The sequence below is a fragment of the Heloderma suspectum genome, chromosome 1 (assembly GCF_057233095.1).
Source record: "Heloderma suspectum isolate Gila_16-S chromosome 1, 16-S_ref, whole genome shotgun sequence".
NCBI classification, from domain to species: domain Eukaryota; kingdom Metazoa; phylum Chordata; class Lepidosauria; order Squamata; family Helodermatidae; genus Heloderma; species Heloderma suspectum.
In genome coordinates, this window is record NC_139458.1 from 132,638,509 (window position 1) to 132,655,588 (window position 17,080).

General features: G+C 48.6%; 1 protein-coding gene across 1 annotated transcript; it reads left to right on the top strand.

Annotated features, from left to right (window-relative positions):
• Positions 1 to 2,403: 2,403 nt before the first annotated feature.
• On the top strand, positions 2,404 to 16,746 carry LOC146357896 (veficolin-1-like). Its single transcript, XM_084820918.1, has 8 exons — positions 2,404 to 2,536; positions 6,078 to 6,215; positions 6,870 to 6,932; positions 7,579 to 7,623; positions 9,803 to 9,936; positions 12,445 to 12,574; positions 13,697 to 13,831; positions 14,388 to 16,746. Exons 1-8 carry the CDS (start codon positions 2,434 to 2,436, stop codon positions 14,636 to 14,638), a joined length of 999 nt encoding a protein of 332 aa, XP_084677044.1. The 5' UTR covers positions 2,404 to 2,433; the 3' UTR covers positions 14,639 to 16,746.
• The last annotated feature ends 334 nt before the right edge of the window (positions 16,747 to 17,080 follow it).

Sequence of the window (17,080 nt, forward strand, 5' to 3'; positions counted from 1 at the left end):
TTTGAATTTATTTTGGTGGTGATTTTAAGCTGACTGCAAGGTGGACAAGGGTGTTGTGTGTGTTTTTTTCATTTATATTTATATTACACAAGTCTGCATTGCTCTGCAGCCTCCCAGGCCGCCTGTCCTTCCTGATCTGAAAAAGCCTCATGGGGGAGGCCTTACCTCATGCTGTCTTCCCCTGGGATTTAATGGAAGTGCAGGACGCCAGGGAGGCTACAGGCCACCGGAGAGACGATTGTACAATGAAAGACAGGGCCTTCGCTCATGCTCCTCAGCTACCTCAGAAGCAAGGTAAGCAGGAGAGCCCAACCCATGAGAATATCTCCGAAGGTTCTTCTCCTTTGAATTTCTTTTTGAATGTAATTTCTTTCCAATTGGATGAGAATGGTTAAAAACGTAGAAGACATTTTCAGCACAGCACTCATCCATCCGCCTTCCAGGTGCCATCTTGGGTTTTGTTTTCCAAGACTATGAGCTTCACCACACCAGGCTAAAATCCCATATCCTTACCGGGGCTTCTGCTTCTGGATTCTTTGCAGGATTAAGATCGGATCCTTTACGTGGGCAGACACATGCTTTGAACTGAGGAATTCCTTTCTCAGCAAGTTCTGTATGTTTCATTTTACAGCCACTACATGGTGCTGTGGTTGTAGCAGAACTACGCAATTACACACAGCCGTTATATCAGATGAATATTCCTTATCAGGTTATCCCCAATCTTTTTAAAAGCAGGATAATGGTCAGAAAGCGTGGGAGACATCCTGGAGGTTGACAACGTCATGTAAAGGACCTGCAAACTTCCATGAGTGACCAATCATGAGCACGAAACAAAAGCCTCATGTAGAAATGCTCTATAATTGGTCTTGGACTCTTAACTCACTGTTCTCCCTTTTCACTCTTTGTGTTAAAGCTGTTTCTCTGTGTGTGCTAGAGAGAGGTTCTGCTGGCCACTCTGCTGCCTCCTACCCTCTCCTCCTTCTTGGAGGTCCCAGTTAGGTGCCCACTGCACCGCATTTTCTGGACATTTTGCCTGCTCCCAGAGAGTGGTCCCACAGGCAATTAGTGCACCCAACCTGCTCCTGGATGCCCTGGCCTGGGTGCCTCCCTTTCCAGCCTTGCACCTTGCTCTCTGGGCTGGTAAAACCTTGGAAGACCTGCTCCATTCTGGTCTGTCCTGATGTTAAGGACCTTGTGAATGATAGCTGGGCCTAGACCCAACAACCCTGCATGGTAGGACAGGCCAAACCTGGTCACATATCAGCACAATAACCTAGTAGCCTTCCATCCTGGCCAATAGGCACTGAAATTAGCACTGAAGGTATGCAGAGCACACACACATGCACCCCAACTAAAAGTTGGAGAAATTTTATTAAGGGAAGTGGTAGGTTGCACAGGAAATTACAAGCAAGGTTACAAGTACAAAAATACTCAAAAATGCTGAGAGCCTTTATATGCATCCCCAAGAACAAAACAATAAAGCTAGCTAGTCTACCCTATACATGCCACAGTATAGGCCTTCCAGGATAGTCTCCAGACTGCAACCCCCCCCCCCCCATACCATCAGGGCAAAATAAGAAAGCCCACCTCTTCCTCAGCCCCCTATTTAGGGCCCAGCCCTAGCAACTCAGGGCAGAATTCAGCTGGCCAATCAAAGCTCAGCCCCAGGGCACACCACCCCCACCTCAGAAGGGGCAGGATCTCCCCTCCGCACCCAGCTGTTGTCTCTTTCCCAATTAACGTGGACGGAGCCTGGCCTTGAGCTGCAGAGCCCAGGAATTATTCATTACATTTTTTGATGTTTCCTAATTTCCTTCTTAAACCAATTCAGGATGTTTAGTAATGAATAGTGAATTAGATCACAGGGGTATGTACAGAACATATTAAAAAGAAATACAGAACACCAGATGATGGGAAATCTTGCCGTGGGGTTCATGCGCCTCTAAACGAAAAATAACTATGTCAGTGCAGTATGGGTCACAATTGTCTCACCAGTATGACTGGTACAACCGACAGATGGTTAGAAAATGTAATAGCATAATGACTGGTCACATAGGTCTAAGAAGAAACACTTCTGTTCTACACTCTAGTAAAGAAATTCAAGAGAAATCCTTATGCCAAGCAAAACAGCAAATGTTGCGCGGTCAAAAGGTGCACACTCTTCAGTATGAAGAAACACCTGCTGACAGGGGAGGATTGCACAATTCAGGGATGTCAGGCGTTACTCTAGAAATGTACCTCATTCATAGATATCACCTATGCCAACTCTTGTGAAAGCAGGCATTGCAAAACCGAGATGCACAGGCCCCCTTCACCAGGAAATGTTAGCTTTTCCTCATTCCTCTCTTACAGACCTATTTGGAATTGGTGTGTATATAAGGGGCCGAACAGCTCAGGCTCAGAGAGACGGCTAAGCAGGTTCTGCAAGGCAAGATGGCTGCCTGGGTTGGCTTTCCTCTGGCTCTGACGCTCCTGGTGGCTGTGTCTATGGAGAGAGGGAGCTTTGGACAGGAGACAGAGGCCAATGGCTGTGCACGTAAGTGTAAAGTGGGAGGGAACGCCAAGTGCTATTGTTTCTGCTAGGTAGCCAGACGCAGGACAGGACAGAGCTCCTGTGCCTTTTCATAGTTGTGCGGAAGGAGATTTTCGATATTTCCCCCACCGCTGCAGCACTTTGTGAGAAAAGCTGGGCCTACCGGCATTCTTTCTTCCGCACACAGCTATTGCAAGCAAAGGGGCCCTGTCCTGAATTGCATCTGGCAGCCCACGTGGCACATAGCAAGGCTCTCGGTTACAGCCTTTGCCAGGTAAAGGAACACACCGGGAACTGCCATTTTAGACATGGGGATGGGATACATTTGAATCTGGAGGGAGGGGAGGTGGTGGCACAGAGAAATAATTTGGCGGACAGAGCTGTGATGTTCTCTGGGGAAAAAGGATATTTCGTAAAAAGAAGTAGCATCTGGTCACACTACATTTTTAATCTTCTCACTGGGCCAGACTTTCCTTCAGCTTCCTATCATTTTTCCTCTAGATTATCAGATTGGTCAGGAAGCCCCCAGTGAGGACACAACCAATTTCATGACCGAGACCAGAGTAGAAGGGGCAGATGCCTGACTGGTCTTGAACTACCGCCCTATTCAGGTCCATGCCTGCTCGTCTGTAGGGCTACACCGGGTAGGGGGACATGGGCACGTACCTAAGCCCTGCCCCCAGCATCCCCATGTGCCCACGGGCTTCCAGTTAGACCTTCGAAAAAGAGTCTGTAAGCATGTTATTGTGAACCCTGATACATATGGCTCAATGCGTGAAAGTCTAAATGGAAGCCAGACATGTGGGGATGTTGGAGCCAGGTTTATATCCACACCCATGTCCTCCTAACCAGTTCAGCCCTATACAGGTGCTTGCCAGAATAGGGCTACAATCACATCTGAATCCTCTGTACCCTCCTGGTTCCCTTTCTTTCTTCCTCTGTTGTTTGGTGCTTGTTTGCTTCCCTGATTTAAAGTGTGGCACGAGAGTGGTTGAAATGGGCACAGCGGGGGGTGGCGGGGGGGGGGGGAGACTGGATGAGTCAGAGGAGAAGCAGGAATTAAGGGGAGACCCTGAGAACCCATGAATGATGAGCTGATGAAAGAGCCATTCTATGGTCCCTGGGCGAGAGACCCAGGGCCACAGGATTACTTGAAAAACCCCTACAGCAGGGGTCCCCAGCGTGTCACCCACAGGTACCAGAGCGCCTGTGGGGACCTCCAACAGCATCCACAAAGCTCTTGATTTCCTGCCCCCTCCACAAAAAAATAATAATTATTAAAAACCTTGAAAAACGTTAGGGTGTCGGGTTCTCTTCTTCCTGTTCCTGCACCTGCTGCAGATCAGCTGTTGGTGGGCAGGCAGAGAAGGAAAGAGTTGATTTCTGGCCCTGCCCATTCTTCCTCGGCCCACGCAGACCTGTCACCTTTGCTCTCTCACTCCCATTCTCTAGCCATGCTCTTTCTCTCCCCACATCCCCTTTCCTTGCTATTTCTCTCTCTTCTCTAGCCTTCTTCTTTCTCTCTTCCTAGCCCCTAGTCTTACTCTTTCAAGGTCAGAGACAGACTCCAACTTCAGAAGAGGGAAGCCAGTGTGGAAAGAATCACAGAAAAGCAACCTCGGAGGAGGAAGAAAGGGGGTATTCCAGTGGGTGGGTCGGTGGGAGGGGAGGAGGCTGGCAAGGCCAAGATATGACATATCCAGATCCTCCTCCAGTCTCCTTCCCTTCCCCTCTGAATTGCCCTTGCTAAAAAGCCCATCTAGTGAAAAACACTCAAGACCAAGAATGGGGAAAGGACGGTCACCTCCACCACTCCTCCTGCCCTGTAGGCTTCAGCCCGGCAGGGCATAAGAAACTCAGAAGCCACCAGGAGCATCTGAGCAGTGAGGGCACAATTCTATCCTAAGTGAGCCTACGTTAGTTGTTCCTGCTCACCCTTCACCACTCACCCGGCCACACGAATGGGAAAAAGGCAGCCGCATCTTTATGCTGTGAGCACCAGGACCACCCAAAAATAGGCACTGTCACTGATTTTGGGGAGAGGGTGGCTAGGAATGCAGGGCAGGGGCTGAATGACAGGAAGACGCTCGTGTTTTTTCCCAACCATTACTATTTCTCCTCTCTTTATGCACAAAACACCCCAAGCATGGAGAATAGGTGAGATTTCGCTTACCCTCCCGTTCGGTCTGCTGTGGGTTGGAGTATCATAAAGGAATGATGCAGGACTCAAAGGAGGGGAGGGCAAAAACAGTGTTTCCACGCTGCACAGGGAGGTGCACCCCTGAATAGGGCTGACTGAAATCTGGCTTTGGAGCTGCCAGAAGACAGTTAGGGAGACACACGTTACCTTGGAGAGTAGTGGATGCTGTATCAGCTAGTCCAAGGTTTCTGATAGTTTTTTTTTAAATACTAGGGCTGAATCACACTTTGTTTTAGCTATTTACCTAAGATACTTTAAGTATACATTTGAAAATGTAAAACATGAGCAAGAAGGCATGAATTTGAATTGGCAAACACACACACATGCACTCATTATAGAGCCAGGATTTGCTGCAGCTCCATATCAAGTGTACTTTCCATGGATACTGTGTAATGTGCAATATCAGTGATATTCAGCTGGATATGCTTTAATTCGCACACATTTAAATGAAGATATATACAATAGCATGCCAGGGAGGGTTTCCCTGGAACTGCTGGCAAACATTACCCTGTTGATGCCATTGCTTCTACCCCCATCTTTCAACAGCTCAAGGAAAACATTTCTTTTCTTTTTTAAAAAAGAAATCCTCATAACTATTCTGTGTGGTAGGTAAAGGTAAGATATGGGGCTTCTTCACATGGAGCTTTTATCCTGCTATTGGTTACTCACAGAAGTTTGCGGGTCCTTTAGATGATGTTGTTAACCTCCAGGGCATTTTCTGTGCTAAATGAACTTTATTCCATTTTTTAAAAGATAGGAGATAATTGGCTATCAAATTACCATGCTTGAGTTCCCTCATAAAAAAGGAAAAGCCACAATAAGAGGAGCTAGACCACAGTGCCATCTAGTGGCTGTATAATGAAACATATGGAAGACTCAGATAAAGGGGAAAGGGAGGGGGAAAGAAGCTCTTGTAAAGGGAGCCCGTCGTGATCCTGCATTTAAAACAGAAGCAGAAAGGCCCATTTTACATGTGGGATTTTAGGCTGGTGTAGAGATGCTCATGGTGCAACAAGATAGGGGCCTGCATTCCCTTCAAGAAAACCCGAATTATCTGCTGTACCACACTGGATTCTGAGCACCCCAGTACTAACTTGGTTCAACATGGGCCTCCCTCTCATCCCTAAGGCAGGGAGGGGGGGAACCAATTAATCAGATGTCATTGGACTGCAACTCCCACCATTTCCAACTGGTATGGCCAGTCAACAGAAATGATGGGAGTTGTAGTCCAACAACATCTGGAGGGCCAGAGATTCCCCATCCTTGCCCTATGGAAAACCACCTTGCCTCACACAAGCTCATCATGTCATAATTTCTCGTTTGCACTCTTTTTTCCTATTTCAGAGCTGAAGGGCTTATCAGAGAGTGGAGCAGACAAGATCTTTCTCCAGGGTCAGCCAGGGATCCCAGGAATTCCAGGTGTGCCAGGAACAAGTGGACTGCCGGGGGCTAAGGGCGACCCAGGCCCTCAGGGGCCCCCAGGTGAGAGGACGCCCGTCTCCCTTGAAGATTGGGGTGCCAGGCAGATCCGGGAGCTGCTTTGCTTTGCTTCATCGTAACAGTGAGACTCGGACTCACGGGCCCAGTGCCTGTGCTCTGCATTTACAAACCCCACATCTAGGAGAGGGGATATACGGGGCAGGGGCAGCAGAGGTTGCTGGGTGGAGGGATGGAAGAAATTCCCCATCCCCAAAATACCTGCCATCACAGCCTGCATCTGTGCTCCACAAGGACAGTCCTAAGGGCCAATTCACATGTTAGCCAATTAACTGCTTCTGTGGCTGGATCCCCTGGTGCTCTGGTGACATCTCTAAGGAGAGGGGAAGAGTGTCACTCCATCATGAGATGTCCCAACTCACATCATCTTTGTCCCTTTCTTGGGATCAGGCAAGGCTGGCGAGGGAAGGATCAACGTCGTTCACTCACCCCCTTACCACAGATATAAATGGGGTTTTAGGGTTTTAAAAGACTTTCTCTGAAATTGAACTCATGATCTCAAAACTAAATCTCAGCCTCATCTTATGCTCTGCTCTCTAGGTACCCCCTGTACTTTACTAACACATTGCATGGCTTGGAAAGACCATTGCTAGAAATGTTACAAGTATTCTCTAAAATATCATTGATTTTTCCCCTCAGGTGAAAGAGGCTCTGTGGGGACACCTGGGAAAGCTGGACCCAAGGGAGATAAAGGAGAGGCAGGTAATGCGCCCACAACTCCATTGAGGGCGGGGGGAAATGCAAGAGGTGGAACAGAAGGGAAGTCTGGCCCACTCAAACATCATCAGAGGCTGCTGAACCTCTTTCAGCCCAAAGAGTGAATTCAGTGTTGACCGAGCTCTCAGGGGCTGCCTTCCTGTGGTGGGTGGGGCTACAGGGAAAAGGGGCGGGGCTGTAGTACCAAAAATACCAGCACATTTTCGCTTAAAGCTGTTAATGCAAGTAGCTATGCCGCAGGAAAGGCATCCCAGCCCTATAGAATGGGGGGAAACTGTGCACAAGCCAGGACACCAGCAAAGGACAGGCAGTTTGGAGGAAAGGGGTGAGGCCAGGGGGAGGGTGCCTGGCTGCCTGGGGAAGCCCAGAGGGCCATATGGGGATCCCGGGGGGCAGACGTTCAACACCCTTACTTTACGTCATTCTTGAGCTTGCTTGAGTTCTCTGCAAACATGGGCCCAGAGGGTGGCAGCTGCCACCTTTGCCTCTATCTCTCCATGTGAGGAGAGGGAAAATGAACATGCAGAAAAACATACATGGTGCCTCTGAAACGTCTCTCACTGTCCCTTTCTTTGGGGCTTGGGTGCTGTTTGTGTTCACCTCACCGGAAGTGGCCTCTCTCCCCCTACAGGAGAAGCCTGCAGCTTGGGCAGTCTTGCCAGCTGTCCGCAGCAAGGTACGTCTAGCCCCCATCCTCGTTCTAGTTAGCCCTGCTGGGTTGGTTGGCTGGTGTCTGATCTCATGCAGCATGGCTGCAAACATCGCTCATGAGGATGCCGTTCACGGGGGGAAATGTCCTCTGCAAAAAGAGGGTGTTCTGTTCCATGGCTTCAGTCTTCCTAACAGCAAGTATAAAATCCAGCTTTAAAAGCCAGCAGGCTTTTTATTTATGGATGATGATGATGATGATTTCATCGCATTCCCTTTCTATGTAGCCCAATAGCCGAAGCTCTTTGGGCAGTTCACAACAAGATAAAGCTCAAACTATAATAGTATTAAAAGGGTTTAATAGTCATTTCCTCTCCCTAAGTACCCATGGGTACTGCAGTTTGGTGAGGGGGGTGGGGACTAAGGATCCTAATTCTCAGAATCCTCACCTAAACTACAATTCTCAGGATTCTTTGGGGGAAGCTATGACAGTTAATCTGGTAGAAAACCAGTAGTATAGATAAGACCAGTGAATGCCAGTTTGATTCATCAGGAAGGAGACTTAAGCAGACTGGAATGAGCCATGAAGACTGAATTCCAAGATGGTAGGCACCGCCCATTCAATGACTCTGCATGAGCTGGGCTGGGCTTATAGCAAAACCATCCAGAAATGGAGCTGGGAAACATCCAGGAATAGGCTTCACAACTGCTTCGCAGAAAGTGGAAGAGTTCTAGGGCTAATGGAGGGAGACAGCAGAAGGCACCAGAAATGGTGGTAGCAGAAAAGGCAAAATAAAGCAGATGAGAGAGAGAGAGAGAGAGAGAGAGAGAGTGAGTTTGAGCCTCCAAGCAGCAAATGTCCTGCAATGATATTGGGTTACAATTGGCTTTCAGACTCCCAACCATGCAGTGATTTTCAGAGATGTATATACACAGCTACATATTCAACACAGAAGCCCTATTCAGACATTCAAATTAGTCATCCCATGATTTTTCCAGGGCTCTGTATCATATGGGGAGTTGAGTTTGCAAACTCATTAAGAACGACTTGGAGGGGGGTTGAGTTTGCAAACTCACCCCTGCTCTCCCTTACTGCACGCGTAATTTGAATGGTTAAACAGGACTAGGATGGATGTACAAATGTATATGTAATGCCAGATTACAGCTCCAGGCAGACTGATAATGAGGATTAGACCTGCAGCTCCATACTTGCAGCGTGTTATCAGGACCCCTCCCCAACACAGACCAGTGTTTAGCTCTCCCACTCTTCCCCCACACACAGGGTGGTAAAAGTGTGATAGACTGACCAGGTCTAGAATGACCCTTGACCCACCATACGCTGAATAGCCACTGGTGGAAGACCAGTCTGGTTTACTGTATATGTATGTGACAAAAGCACTGTGCTCATCTCAAACAGTGGCTTTCAGATGTTCAGCCCTCAGGGAACACATTCCCTATTACTAGTCTCCCACAGAATCCCTGTGATTGCAAAGGATTCTGGGGCATTATTTCACATTTTTATAGCACATAGTTCATGCAGAGTAAAAATCAGGCCTGAGCACACATACTAAAAAGCAAGTCCCATTGAACATGGCAGGATTTACTTCTGAGGAAAGGATACAAATGCTTTTCCCCATTCCTGGAAGGTGGTCTATTTAATCACACAGAAACAGAAAAGCTGTGTGATTGGCTCAAAGTCATAGAGGGAGTTAGCCCAAAACAAGAAACAGTATCAGAATAGCCATAATTCCAGCAGATAACAAGTCAGCCACTTCACACCAACTATGCAGATGCCCTGTGCAAGCAGCTGCAGGCCTGTGGATGGCACAGACCCTCAATGTGTCGCCGGTGTAAACCACCCCCACACCTGCCCCACATTTCAATAATTGCTGGGTGCAGACTGCGCATGCAGCAGCTTCATACCATGGGTCACAACTGACAAGTACATGCACACACAGGCTGCTTCCAGACTAGCCTTTTCTCTGGAAGTGCCGTCCGTTGTTCACTCCGTCTTTAGGGAACCCTCATGATGTCAATGCCGAATTGTTGCATAGAAATACACATAGATACACCTGCGTCACGTGTTACGTTGTCCACACAGTAGGGAACCATGTACTTTGGGCTGTTGCCTTTTTCACACACATCATGTTTCTAGGCTGGAGGTGGCGTGAACTGGCCCACACTTTCCTTCCCAATGTTTCTCCCAGAGGCAGGAGCCAGGGACTGCAAGGAGCTCCTGGGACGTGGAGAGACCCTGACTGGCTGGTACACGATCTACCCCACCACAGGGAAAGCCATGCAGGTCTACTGTGATATGGAGACTGATGGAGGAGGCTGGCTGGTGAGCCTTACCCCTTGGAGGAGGAAGAGCAATCCCTTTGCAGCCTAGCGAAAGAGGGCCAAATGGCACGTTATGTTAAAGGCCCTGGGAACAGTAGCTCTATGGGAGAGAACTAGGGATCCCTAGCAGAAAACTCTAAGCACCTCATCATGCTGCAATTTGCAGTATTCTTTGGGAGAAGCTTTGACAGACCAGGCCAAATGTGATACACGTTTGTGGTGTATATCCTCCTTGAGCCTGCAACAAGAATCAGCTAAGACAACAACACAGACTGAAGTTTGGTGCAAAAGGAAATTTGGTGCGTGCCGAGTTCAGAACATCAGTCCGCATCAATATGGGGGGGAACATGTGCAAATCTATCCCTTAGCATACTTTTGGTTTACGTTATTGTGCCTTGTTGAGGAGATCTGGTGTGCAATCCCTGGCTGATGACTTTCTTCAAGGAACTCAAAGTGGTTATCTCCCCCATCCCTGAATTTATCACAAGAGCCTTGTGGGATGTGTTAGGCTGATGGAGTGACTTGCCCAGGGTCGCTCAGTGAGCTTCATTGCTCAGTGGAGAGTTGAGCCCAAGTCCTTCCTGATCCTAGTTCACTGAGCTAACCCAGGGGTGCAAAACCTCTTTCAGCCAAAGGGCCAAAGTCTGTTTCAGAGAAGCTCTCAGGGATGGGCATGGCCAAAGGCAAAAGAGGCGTGGCCCAAATGCTGAAAATACCAGCCTTCTGTAGCTTAAAGATCTTACTGACAGTAACTAAGCCTTAGGAGAGGCATTTGAACCTTTTAGAATGGGGAAAACTGCATAGAAGTTGGGAAACCATCAAATGATGGGTGGGGCCAGAGGAAGTTGGCATGGCCACTTGGGGAACCTTGGAGGGTCAGATTTAGTCCCTGGGTTTGAGGTTCTGGACCACACTTATTCTCCCAGGAACTGCACAGGATGCCTCTTTATATCGTGAGAGACCTGGGGGCAAGGGGATCTCCACGACAATGGGAGGATTACCCAGATTTTTCAGGGAATTGTCCTTGGTCCATGCAGGGCTCCATGAACGAGTGCACCGTACCATTCTAAGTTGCTTCACAGGAACGTACTTCTGGGTGGGGTGGGGGGATTGGAGTGAACGTCATCAGACTGGCAGGGGCTGATCAACCAATGTGAGAGGCTCACCCCCCATCCATCCTTACAGTTGACAAAGCAAACATTAAAGAAACACAGCTGCCGCCTTTTCCCTCCCCTGAAAGTCCCGATGCTGCGAAGGATCGAAGGTGCGAATTAGTTACTTCCAAAAAGCAAGGAAGCAAACATCAAAGACACACAGCTTTGACATAGCTTTAAGCCTACTAAATACGCTATTTCGATGCATGGTAGTCTCGGTAACTTCGGGAGTGCGCATTTCAGGAACAAGCCTCATTAACCACAATTAGGGATGTTAGAGAATTCCGCCACAGATCCCAGGGGGGCTGAATTCCAGTGAATTCGGGCCCCCGGAATCCATGGTGGAATGGAGCCCCCTGCCCCTCCACCCCGCGAAAGCCCCGCAAAATGGAGCCTACCTAGCTGCGGCTTCGGCTCCGGCTCTGCTGGCAGCAGCGGCAGCAGCGGCTCTGGCCACTGCCGGGCTGCTGCGGCTGCAAATGGTGGCTGTTGTAGCGGCCACCATTTGCGTCCCTACCCTGGCCCATGATAGGCTACGTATATATTTACATAGCCTAAATAAGCTATATATTTACATAGCCTATTTGCAAAACGCCATTTGCATCCCTGCTTTAGCCGTGATAGGCTATGTAAATATTTATGTAGCCTATCACGGGCTTGTGTAGGGGCACAAATGGCATCCCCTACACAGGACGCCATTTGTGTCTGCACCAGCCCGGCAGTGGCTAGAGGCCCCGCTGTGGGTTGGCCTGCGGAGCTGGCCAGGCAGGATTCCGGGGGGGAGGAACGGATCGCCTCCCCTCCGTCGAGGATTCCAGGGGGAGGAACGGATCGCCTCCCCCCACCTGTGGAACCCGGCGCAGCCAGGTAAGCGGGGTTTTGTACACCCCTAACCACAATGGGATTTCTGAGTAGACACACATATGTTTGTGCTGGGAAAGACAGGGACGGGAAAGACAGGGACAGGAAACACCCCTTGACTGGGGTCACAGTGAAAGGCACATTCCTGGCCAGGGCTAGCATACCCAAAGTAAATGCAGGGGCTGGGGCACACAACAACTATAGTGTGGAGAACCCGACTTAAGGAAAAGAATGGGACTTCAAGTAGTCTCAGGAAATCCCGTTTCTCCACAAAAAGCTTGGGGGTGGCTGGGGGATGGCCACGATGTCATGTGCCCCAAACAACCTCCAAACAGAGCCAACTCACAGCGAATCAACTGTGGAGACACCACCACCACCACCCTGAAGCCAGACTGAGACAGCACACCCAGCACCAGTCTAGAATAGGAAACCAGCTTGCCTTTTAGCTGCAACAGTGAGATATCACCTCTCTCTGTCCCTCTGTCCGCACCCAGGTCTTCCAGAGGCGACAGGATGGGTCGGTGGATTTCTACCTTGGCTGGGAGTCCTACAAGAAAGGGTTTGGGAAGCAAGAGTCAGAATTCTGGCTGGGCAATGATAAGATCCATCTTCTCACAAGCTCAGGTAAGCCAGTGTTTCCTCGTTTCCCTGATGGAGGTGCTTCCCCAAGGAACTGAGGAGCAAAGTGGGGATATCTGAGGAATATGGGGAAAGGTGTGGCTTGCTGGAATGATTCTCTGTAACTTACAGTTACTCAGGGAATGTATCAGCTCTAGACTCTAGTACATGAAGGCTTTTACTGTGTACTGCATATCTACAAGTCTGGGAGAACTTCCAGACTACTAACAAAACCGCTGTATTACACTCCCAAAGTAGCTTTTGGAACTATACATTGTAATCTTAGTGAAAGCAAAGGGAGGTTCAGTGTTCTGAACAGCTGTGAGCAGACCACAGTCTTACCTTCATGGCTCATGGTGTGGCTGTGTTGGAGGAGGTGGGGGTCTTTGGGAGTACATTAAAGGGCAGCATGCATAAGGACTAATGCGAAACTTTGCTGCAATGTAGTTTCCATAAATGTTGTCCCAAGGTTTGTAGATGTGCAGTGGTGTGCTTGCAGAAGGGGCATAGTCACCTAACCAGGAATGCCTCTCCCTGCCCCACCTATTATGTACAGACGGAATGTTACACAATTCTTAGTTCTGAATTTGTGGGAGTAAAGAATCAAAGGCAATGATTAGGAGCACTATTGGTTCATTGTCTTCCTTCAGCTATGTCATCACAGATCCTGTTTGCTCTGGTGATTCACCCAAACTGCCCAATAGGGAGACACTAGCCCTGTTCAGGGGCACAGTGCAAACACCGGCAGCAGAGAGACCTACGCACAAAGGCTTCCCTGTTGGAACCATTCCTGCTGTATGCATGGGTGCCTTTGAGCGGAGCTACATTACAATGTGACATTAGGGGGTGGGGCTACTCAGTGTAGCCCTGTTCCTACTCACGTGTGGAGTTTCACCACTTATCATAACCCCTGAATAGGTCTATTGTCTGAAGAGAATCAGCAGCCCATTCCTTCTGCTTTCCAGTCCTCATGCCTTTGTACTGATGGCCCACTGTGATCTTGTGAGCCTGGAATGTGGGTCCCCTCTCTCCTAAATAGTCCTTGTATTCCCAAACCAGGTTCTGTTCAAGGGTTTGTTTTCTCAGCAATGCTCACACTCTGATATTTTCCATTCTTTTGGGGATCAGGAACACAACAGCTGCGGATAGATGTGGAGGACTTCAACAACTCTAGAACTTACGCTAAATATACCAGTTTCAAAATCTCGAGTGAAAATGAAAACTATACACTAGCAGTGGGCTCTTATTTCGATGGCAACATGGGTGAGTTACACAGAGAATGCTCCTTCTTTGGGGCATCTGCTTCAAGTGACCTAAAAATGAAAAGGTTGCCTTACTAGATGGGATTGTCTGTTTCAGTCCTTCCCTGACATGGTGCCTTCCAGACAGGTATTTGGTGCCCTTTTGTATCTCTTCCAGTTCTATGATATCCTTTTTTGAGGTGACACAACCAGAATTGTACACAATGCTCCAAATGAGCTTGCACACTAGAGTTCTGCAATAAGAAGATGGTGAACATCTTAGGCGGCCTTATACTGGGTCAGACACTGGTCCGTCTAGCTCAGTATGCCCGCACTGACTGGCAGCGGCTCCACAGAGTCTCAGGCATGAGTCTTCCCCAGCCCTGCCTGGAGATGCCCAACTCCAAAATGGCCACCCTCTGCATGCAAAGCAGGCACTCTGCCCATTATGTTTCACCCTTTGCTTAATGCCTTCTGGCAGGGAAAGTGCATTTTGCACTGCCCCCACACACCCTGAGCTGGTGCTGCAGCAGGGAAGGGGGTTAATTCAGTGTTTCCCTGCTCTGTTCTCCTTCCAGGTGATTCTTTCTCAGGACACAGGGGCATGGCATTCTCCACACGAGACAAAGACAACGATATCTATGAAACAGGAAGTTGTGCTGTGACTTACAGGGGTGGCTGGTGGTACAGTGCTTGCCACTCTTCCAACCTGAACGGCCTGTACCTCAAAGGCGAACACACCTCTTACGCGAACGGCATCAATTGGTCTGCTGGGAAGGGGCACCATTATTCCTACAAATATGCAGACATGAAAATTAGACCACAATAGTTGAAACATCTCTCTGTTCAGACTCTTCAGTGGACCTGCTCCATGGACTTACTAGCAGGTTAACTTCCTTCTGAACTCTGCCCCTGACAGAGCAAACTCTGAACACCGAGTACCTGAAATGCCTACGCAAGACCCTCAACAGTCCCTTCCTCTGTGCATATTGGTAACCCTCCATATAACCCTCTCCTTTTAATTTACACATGAAGGCCCCACTTGGGGACAGAGGGCATTGTAGCAGCCTGAACAGGAAAAGAACAGTTTGATGATGATGTAGGTGCCCAGCTCTCTCTTGCATAAGACCTCTTTTCTTCAGTTTCAGGTGCTACCCACCATTTTCTTAAGTACAGCCACTTTTCAGACAAATTATGGTGGGCTTCCTCCTTAGAACCCCCACACATTACTGCTGCTGCTGCTACTGCTCCTACTACTGTCCTTGGGTGTGTTGAGTACCCCAAAGGGAGCCTATAACATTGGTGTATCCTTTTTAAAACCACACAAAAAGTTATCATTACTTTAGGGATGTCAGAGAATTCCACCACGGATCTCGGTGAGGCCGAATGCCAGTGCATTCGGCCCCCCGAAATCCGTGGCGGAACGAAGCCCCCCACCCCCCCACCCCACGAAAGGCGCACGAAACGGCGCACTTACCTGCTGCCATTCGCGCTGCTTTGCGAATGGCGGCCGCGTCTGTGGCTGCCATTTGCTTCTATGTAAATAATTACATAGCTTATCACGGCTAACACAGGGACGCCATTTGCGTCCCTGCGGAGGCCGTAATAAGCTACGTAAATATTTACGTAGCGTATCACGGCTATAATGAAGAAGCGAATGGAATGCGTCCGCTGTTTTTTTTTTCGTGATAGGCTACGTAAATATTTACATAGCCTATCACGGCAAAATACAGGGTCGCAAATGGCGGTGGCTACGGCGGCTGCCATTTGCGTCCCTATGCAGGCAGCCCCAGCCGGCAGCTCGGCGGAGTGGAGCCGGCCGGGGAGAATTTTGGGGGGAGGGATGGAGCGCCTCCCCCCCACTGCAAATGTCACCCTTTGAGAAGGTAAGTGACTTTTGTACATCCTTACATTGCTTCCATCAAAATGGCCTAATTCTTGAGGCTGTGGCAGGAAGTCATCTTGATCTGGTTTTGTCATTTGGGGAGGGGGAAATAAGATAGACTTCCCCTTCCCCCAAATCTATATTTTTGGCTGTACCTATATCTTCACAAGACTGCCCTCCCTGACTGTGAAGCAAAGTGGACCCCACCTAAAGCAGCCACATTTCTGGTGCAATTCCAAGGAAACCTCTCCTGGGCAAATTTTTTCTGAAATGTCCTGTCCCCAGGCCCCTGTCTCACCGATCGCACTGACAAGGGGACAAATGGGTTTTTCCCCTGGAGCAAAGTTTCCCTCCCTGTGTCCGGATCTGTAAGTGGACAGAGCCACAGGTTGGAAAAAAGGAACACTAAGGGAGAAGGCATACCCACATGTGAACACCTGTACATGCCTAACACAGAGGGATGCCACACCACTAAAAGGCAACCCTTCACCTAATTTTGGTAGGTGTTCTGTGAATCCTTTATCAGTGCACAAAAGGGCACACGTACATCACTAAAACACCACATAAAAGAATCCCAATGCAACTAAATGAGCAATGGCTTTTGTGTATTATACTTCAGCCTTTCCACTCTCTGAAAGAAAGAGATAAAAGGAAAAGGAGCCACTGAGACTGCTTCTAGCCCTCTGAAAGGGGCCTTGTTTGGGCTATTCCAGTGGCAGTTCTGAAATTCAGTGCATTCCTTTTGCCATTGAGTGGTACAGCTAGGGAATTCCAGATCCTGAACTTAATGGCTCTATGTGCCCCCACCCCTTTAGATGGTCATGTGTATAACTTCAGTTGCGAAGCACACAACTAATATTTCTCTTCTCTGCACACACACACTGCCCCATTCCATGCTTTATAACAGCTCCTAAATTCCTGACATGTTAAAGCAAAGAACCCAAACCAAAACATAATAAAAGAAATACTTGAGCATGTGTAGATTCACATTTTAAACGTGCTGAAATTATGGCACCTTCATAACTACAGGAATAAAATGCAGTTTGCTTCTGATTCTAAAACACATTTACTTGGGAATATGCACCATTATATTCCCCAAAAAGGGCAATATACTTTTAAAGTAAACATCAAATAATTACCTGTGACCATGTACATGCTTGGCCAGCAGCCCCCTGGTTACAAAATGTTGTTTAAATAAGGAAAGATACTGTGGCGCCCAGCATCATGCTCATGCCGGCCCAGGAGTTGTCTGTGTGTTGTCTGAATGCAGCCAGGGTGGCTTGTTAATTATGCAGTGTGGCTTGAGAACCACAGATTCTCAAGGAGACTTGTTTGAGAAAATAAGCCACACTGCATGGTTAACCAGCCACCCTGGCTGCATTCAGA